General features: G+C 35.5%; 1 protein-coding gene across 1 annotated transcript in view; it reads right to left on the bottom strand.

Moving 5' to 3' along the window:
* Positions 1-4,190: 4,190 nt before the first annotated feature.
* Positions 4,191-8,058, bottom strand: part of LOC125027378 — an 8,259-nt gene continuing 4,391 nt past the window's right edge. Inside the window, exons 6-10 of the mRNA XM_047616430.1 lie at positions 7,815-7,942; positions 7,286-7,370; positions 6,711-6,887; positions 5,926-6,203; positions 4,191-5,300 (exon numbers count right to left, since the gene is read on the bottom strand). Of these exons, the coding sequence (XP_047472386.1) occupies positions 5,100-5,300; positions 5,926-6,203; positions 6,711-6,887; positions 7,286-7,370; positions 7,815-7,942 (869 nt within the window). The 3' untranslated portion in view covers positions 4,191-5,099. The remainder of the gene's footprint in view (positions 5,301-5,925; positions 6,204-6,710; positions 6,888-7,285; positions 7,371-7,814; positions 7,943-8,058) is intronic.

The following is an 8,058-nucleotide window of genomic DNA, read 5'->3' as shown; positions in this document are numbered from 1 at the left end:
AGAGGGAGAGAGAGAGAGAGAGAGAGGGAGAGAGGAGGGAGGGAGGGAGGAGGGAGGGAGGGAGAGAGGGAGAGAGAGGGAGGGAGAGAGAGAGAGAGGAAAGGGAAGAGAGAGAGAGGGGGGGGGAGGGAGGATATGGTAGAATAAAGGGAAGAGAGAGAGAGAGAGAGAGAGAGAGAGAGAGAAGAGAGGACAGTAGAGAGAGAGAGGGAGAAGGGATGATTAGATGGAATAAAGGAGAGAGAGAGAGAGAGAGAGAGAGAGAGAGGATAATATGGATGAAAAAAGAGAGAAAGATAGAGAATGAGAAAAAATTATATGAAAGGAATGAAGGGATAAAGGGAAAGAGAGATAAAGAGAGAGAGAGAGAATGGGTAACGTGAAAGAATAAAGGAAATGAGAGAGAAAGGATAATGTGAAGAAAAAAGAGAGAGAAGAGATAATATGAAGGAATAAAGAAGGGAGACAGAGAAAGGGCAGAAGACCGAGGCGGTGAATGATAAAGGAAGGAGAAAAGGGTGATAGAGAGAGAGAGAGAGAAAGGGTAATGTGAAGAAGTGAAGTGAAGATGTGAAGGAATGAATGAGAGAGAGAGAGAAAAAAAGGAGAAAGGGTAAATGAAGGAAAAGGGAAGAGAAAGAAGAAAAGGATAATGTAAAAGGAAAAGAGAGATAGAAAGAAAGAGATAAGGATAATACGAAGGGAAAAGTAGAAAGAGAGAGAGAAAAAGGATAATAGAAGGAAAAAACATGAGAGAGAGAGATGTAGAAGGAAAAAGGAGATAGAGAAAAAGGATGATAATGTTAAGAGCAACGCAATTTGTTCTACCTTTTTTCTCTTTCTCTCTTTCGTATATTCTCTTATATTTCTTTCCTTCCTTGTTATTCTATTCTATTTTTCTTTCTCTCTTTCTCTCTCTCTCCTACCAGTCTCTGATGACGTCACGGGCGATCATCAAGATCAAGAAAAATGTCATATTTTTTTGTTATCATTTTCCGAGAGAAAAAAAATTATTAGACAATTTTCTAAAACTCAGAATATTTCGTTCTGATGTGTGTGTATGTATATATGTATATATATATATATATATATATATATATATATATATATATACTACTTCTATGGTTCTATAATCAATGAAGAAATTTATCTCCAAAGTGACTGGATTTTTTTTTTTTTTTTTTTTTTTTTAATATATACTCTCCGGAGATATTATGTCTGTTAATACCGAATGACAAATCTGTTTGTTGGATCTGTGGCTCAAAGACGCGTTAGAATATATCTTAAATAGCTCGACCCTTTAAAAAAAAAAAAATAAGAGTCGATTTCCAACATCAATTCCGTATTTCCAACAAGCAAATTTCCGACTTGTTCGTCTTGCCTTCTTGTTGTATCCAAACTTTTAAATCTTCCGTGATAGCGTGTAGTCCCAAAGCCCCGCCTTCCCTCGACCTGTTTAAAAGCGAGTCTCCTTAGGTGAATTTTAGGTGGTTTGACATAATGCAGGTGTTTTTGCATTTTATTTGTTATGTTTTTTTTATGCTGTGAATACGTATTTGTTTACATGTTCATTGGTATGTGCATATATACACATATATGTACGTATAGACGTATATATACAAGCACATACGTACATACAACACTGCACTACACACACACACACATGCACGCACATACACGCGGCACATACACACACACACACACACACACACACACACACACACACACACACACACACACACACACACACACACACACACACGCATTTAACACAAACACAAACGCACAGCACAGCACAACAGAAACACACAAAAAACACACCCTTAAACTCTGCAAATAAACAAAAACACAAACACACAGATACAAACAAACACACACCCTCATCATCATCGTTCACCCTTGTATATATTTATCAAATCAAACAAAAAAAAAAGACAAATTTATGGTATGAGACGGAATTATTCACGTTTTCTCTCAGTCTTTAATAGTATCTCCTCAAAATCACTGTTAATCGATTTCTATGATAATTTTAGCTGTTATGGTAATAATGCTATGATAATTAAGAATGATTTTATTTATTCTTCTGTCCTTCCTTTATTTTTACCTTATTTCACCTCAATCTTCTCTTTAGATTGCAAGTATATAGGACAGTAAGCTTTATCATTCAAATCAACAAAGTAACTTTAATCATAAGGAAAAAAAATACATATCATTTTCCAGACTTTTCTTATTTTTTTCATATTTTTTTATTGTTTTCATTTCATCGTCATTATCTATTTCCTCTAATAGACTATAATGTTATAAATGTTGTGTGCATGATACAGTTTAAGGTAATAAGGACATTACATACAGTCAAATATCATTAAGAGCTTATAGCTGCATTGTAAAATAACTAAACAAATATTCATTCAATTCTACTTATTAAAATTTGATCACGCGAATTATGGTTGAAGGAAATTCATTCAGTTTACAGATTGAAATGTAAAAATACGAATCATTATTATTGTTTATGTTAGTGTACGTTTCATATTTCTTCCCTCGTTTTCTACTCATATTCTTCGCATAATTTCCTTCCATCATTTATTCTATCTCTTTTTTAGTTCACTTTCTTTTCCATTATCGTTGTCTTTATTTAAACTTTCAAAATTCGATAAACCTTGGTATAATACTATGTTTATCACAGTTCTATAGCTTTGTTTTAAATTCTTCATCGTCTTCGTAACTGACTTCATAATGTTATCCACAAATGATGTCAAAAGTGTATGCAGGTTGTTATAAGCACCATTTCTCTCAAGTTATCATTACTGGATGTATGGTGGTAATATAGTGCAATCATTAGGCTATTTGAAAAAAATATATATATATAAGTCCTATGTGAAAAAAAATAAAAATAAAAACGATTTTTTGAATATAAGAACAATTATTTTAAAAGAATCACGTCGCTTGCTTTCCACCCCAAGGCCTTCCAGCGTGTCAGTATATTAACAGCTTACCTCCAACCTCTTTACGCATATCTCTTGTATAGATGTGACATAGTTATGAAAAAATGAAGAAAAAAAAAATGATAATATGAAACTAAAAGTTAATAATAATCTACATGGGGAAGAAAAAAAATCTTCTGAACTCTATAGATATATAACATAAACTATAAATATTTATTCTAGTGTTTTTGTTTTTTTTTGTTTTTTTGTTTTTTGTTTTTTTTGTTGAAACTTGTTCTACATCACATCTCAGGGCAGGGCGGCTTCCTCCCTTAGATATATTATGGTAATAAAACTTTGCAGAATTATATGTTTTGTTATTGACCTGCGTGTACCACCCCCCCCCCCCAAAAAAAAAAAAAAAAAAAAAAAAAAAAAAAAAAAAAATAATAATAATAATAATAATAATAATGATGATAAAATAATAAGATGATGATGATGATGATGATGATGATAATAATAAGAAGAATAATGATAATAATGATAATAGTAATAATAATGCTCATAATAACAATAATAGTGATAATAATGATAGTAATAAAAAAATATAATAATAATAATAATAACAATGATGATAATAATAATGATACTAATTATAATAATCATAATAATAATAATAATAATGATAATTATAACAATGATAGTAATAATGATGATAATAATAACAATAATGATAATAATTATTATAATTATATGTTGTTATTATTATTATTATTATGATAAAAATAAAGAAGAAGAACAATAATACAATTTACGAAAAATGTCGTTTTCTTTTACCTGCAAAATAATTTCCAAATGAAAATATCGGAAACATAACCCTTAATTTTTTTTTTTTTTTTTTCTTTTCTTTTCTTTTCTTTTTCGCTTTTGCTTTGTCTTGGGATCTCCAGAAACCCATGTCCCTAAAAAAAAGACTGAAGAATTAAGAAAAAAAAACTAAAACACGAACCATTTTTTTCTTCACCTACAGCCGAAAAAAATCATGATAATAATAATAAATATAATAATAAATATGATAATGAATATAATAAAAGATAAATAAATTCCTTCTCCATTGATTCTAATAGATCGAGCAGGGGATTATCTATCTTATGGATGATAGAGAAAGATATATATATAATGCGCAAATCTCATTCATTAAACACTAAACCGACCAGTCAGACCTAAGATTTTCCTTTCTTCTCGTACGGGGAAATTTACACCAACGTCATGCATACGTGAATTTTATTTGGCGCACAAAATCAAAACTTAAGGAAACTGGTTTAGAATTATACATATGCGTGTATTTAGTGACTATATAGTCCACAACATACATCAATATATCAACATCTGGATATATGAGGACTTCTGCGTCCATACACCTTCTGCAATATGCAACACCGTGAAAATAATCTCCACAGAAGGTACTGATAAGATATATGCACATAATATAATGGACAGGATATTCATAAAATGACAGTCGTCATATTCGTGCCAGCCGATGCGGTGTTTGACCAACTACTCGGCGTCATGTTGACAGCTGACCGGGTCTTTATACTGGGGAGGCTGATCCCAGGGGAGTAGTTCATTGTAATTATTGTTGGTGGTTCTCAACTCACTATTATATCTTCAATAGACTCACCCACTACCGTATCTAGGTTTGACTTACCCAATATATGCAAATTCGCGCAAATTCACACACACATTGCGCGCATGTGAATGTGTGTGCATTCATGCTCATGCACGTCGTCCGCGCGCGTTCTTTATAATCTCAATGGTCCATATTATGTGTGTGTATATATGTATGTGTGAATATATATGAAATATCGACAATAAGATACTAGACAAGATATTCATGAAATCAGACGTTATCAAAGATGATGATGACAAAGTGACAGGAACATCTATATCAAAGATTGACATCAGATACATAACCAATCAGGATAATATAAGATATAACATAGATATACAGTCTAATATATTTCCACAAAGTTACCTTGACCACTTCCTAAACATCCCACAGACCAAAAGAGAGAAAGAGGAGGGGAAAAGAGAAAGATAGTGAGGAGAGAGAGAGAGAGAGAGAGAGAATTCGAGAAACGGAGACAGAAAACCCAACAACAACACTTTTAAAAAACATTAAACCCTCTCATCCAAAGCAATTTCCTCTTCTGCTTGTACTCTCTCCTCTGCTTGCCCTCTCACTCCTGCTCGTGCCTTCCTCGAACAGAAGGGGAAGTATTCGGAGAGCGAAGGTAGACTGGGGTGAAGAATGACGTAGTAAAAGGCACGAATCATCATGGCGGATATCCACAGAGCAACAAGGATGTACTTGGGGTCCTGCAAAGACGTCGTTAGAATTGCAAGTGAAAATCCAAACAGATGCTCATACCGTTGGCTTACCGTCTGTGATAGTGGCGGATTGTTGTGACAGTGTTGGGTTATATGTGTGTTTCCAGGTATCGCAAAAAACATAGGCACATATTTGGGTATATGTGTTTATACTGTTGTGTTACTGTAGGGATATAGGTGTGCTTGTGAATTGCAGAAATACATATAGTTCATATCTAGGTACAGGTATATGTATGGGCTTTTATTATTGTGATTCTGTAGGAATATGTGTGCTTGTAGGTTTGCATAAATATATATATATATACATATAAGAATACAGATACATGTGTGATTGTGTGTTTGAATGTATGTGTTTGTAATGTGTGTGTTATGTAAGTGTGTGTGTGTGTGTGTGTGTGTGTGCGTGCGTGCGTGCGTGCGTGCGTGCGTGCGTGCGTGCGTGCGTGCGTGCGTGCGTGCGTGTGTGCGTGCGTGCGTGCGTGCGTGCGTGCGTGCGTGCGTGTGTGCGTGCGTGCGTGCGTGCGTGCGTGTGTGCGTGCTTGCGTGGATGTGTGTTTGTATGTATATACAAATTCCGAAAGGGAAATAATGTCTCATTTCCTCCCATACTTACAGTAAGGTGTTCAGTTACCGAAATAGGCCACATTGGGGTTGAAAGTGCAGTGGTTGGCGTTACCGAAGTTCCTGTTACTGAGGGTATTCCTCCTGAAGTGGCAGTGGTGGTTAGAGTGCCATTCACAGGAGCTGGAATAGCGGGTGGCGCAGTGCCAAAATACGGCAGGAAAAAGGCAATGAGGACCTCGAAACCATCCAAGACGTGGAAGAGGATAGTGTTGCCCAGCTGCCTCTTTTCTGCCGAGGTCGTGAAGTGTGTGAAGAGTTCGATTCCACCTGAAAAGTTGGTCTGCGGTTAGAAAGGGGTCTTATTTGGTGCCCCCCCCCCCCCTCCCCCCACAAGACACACACACTCCGGCAAACTTTTAGAATCGTGACGATTTTTTTATTTAATCGGGTGGAAAGAGAATCGACAATATGTATATATATATTTATATATATTTATATACAAATACATATATATATGTACATATATACATACACACTTATACACACACACACAGATACATATATATATATATATGTTTATATACAAGCATACCCACACACACACACACATATATATATATATATATATATATATATATATATATATATATATATATATGTGTGTGGGTATGCATATATATAAACATATATGTATATATATACAGATATTACCCCTGACATCAAAACCTCGATCAAAGAAATTAATTCCTTTCTTACAATGAAAAATAAATACAACAAAACACCTTCAGAATAAGAAATAAAAAGGCAGAAGACAGAAGAGGCCAACACTCTCACCAATAACTACCGCCGTGAGTGTTCGACTTATCTCCTCGCCCGGAGACCCGAATCTTCTGAAATTTCGGTTGAAGAAGTAGATGCAGGAGTTGGCAGTCCACCTCAACCCCACCAGAGGATAGATCAACCAAGGAAGGTAAGCTGAAGTCACCATTGCATAGCACAAGCACTTGCAAGCTGCAAGAGGCAGAAAGTGTAATGGTTGGTGCATCGAATATTGTTCGAATTGTCTCTGTATCGAAGCACAGAATGATTCGAACTATATCTGTATCGAAGCAAAGAATGGTTCGAATTGTCTCTCTATCGAAACAAGTGTATTAAGTTGTTCGAATTGTCTTTGCATCGAAACATTCTGTCAAATTATTCGAATTGTCTTTTTTTTTTTTTAGCAAACCAGGGTATATAACGATTCGAAATATCTCTAAATTGAAACAGTGTATTCAATGGTACGAATAGTGAGTATCGAAACATCCTGTTAAACTGTAACACAAGTGAATGAATCACGGCACAAAGTTCTTTATATCTAAATGTACCTCTGAGGGAATGAATATGTGAATATGAATTTCGTGACTTACCTATTTGGGAGCAGTGGAGGGCTATCAGACACAGCTTTCCTGGGAGGTCAATTGTGCCTCTCTTTACCGATTCAATGGGGGAGAGCTGCAGTAAAGTGCACTTATACTTTAGTACGTGTTGGAACGGTATTAGTAATGGATAATGTTATGTAAATATACTTTCATATGAACTCAAACGCACACGCCAAGTGACAAATACGTGCATTCAAGGAAAAGCAAACACACACATACGCACTGACAGACAAACACACACAAACAACCAAACATATGCCTACATTCACACAAGTATGAACAAATACACACGCGCATAGATGTACACATCAACAAGCAAACACAGACGTACACGACACATACTACACCCCTCCCCCTCACACACACACACACACACACACACACACACACACACACACTTCCCACCCACCCCCTCCAAACACACACACACTCAAGGACGCAAGCACATTTTTCATCAATGGGCCATTTCACATTCCCCATATTTGCACCATAGTCTTTATCCCCACCATGACTTTACCTCATACTCAGCCTCATTTTCCATATGCCACCATTTCTTTGTCTTCGTTGTATATGACATCATGATGTCAGACACTTTGTAGAGTTTGTACACGATTAATATTACTGCGTAGATTTGATCGCTGAAATCTGGGAAAAAAGAAGAGGAAGAAGGTGATGATGCTTATGATAGTGATTGGTGATGGTGATAGTGATGGTGATGATAATAATGTTGGTGATGGTAATGATGATGGTGGTGTTAATGA

This window comes from Penaeus chinensis, chromosome 7 (assembly GCF_019202785.1).
Source record: "Penaeus chinensis breed Huanghai No. 1 chromosome 7, ASM1920278v2, whole genome shotgun sequence".
NCBI lineage: Eukaryota > Metazoa > Arthropoda > Malacostraca > Decapoda > Penaeidae > Penaeus > Penaeus chinensis.
This window is presented reverse-complemented; position numbering and strand designations above follow the sequence as displayed.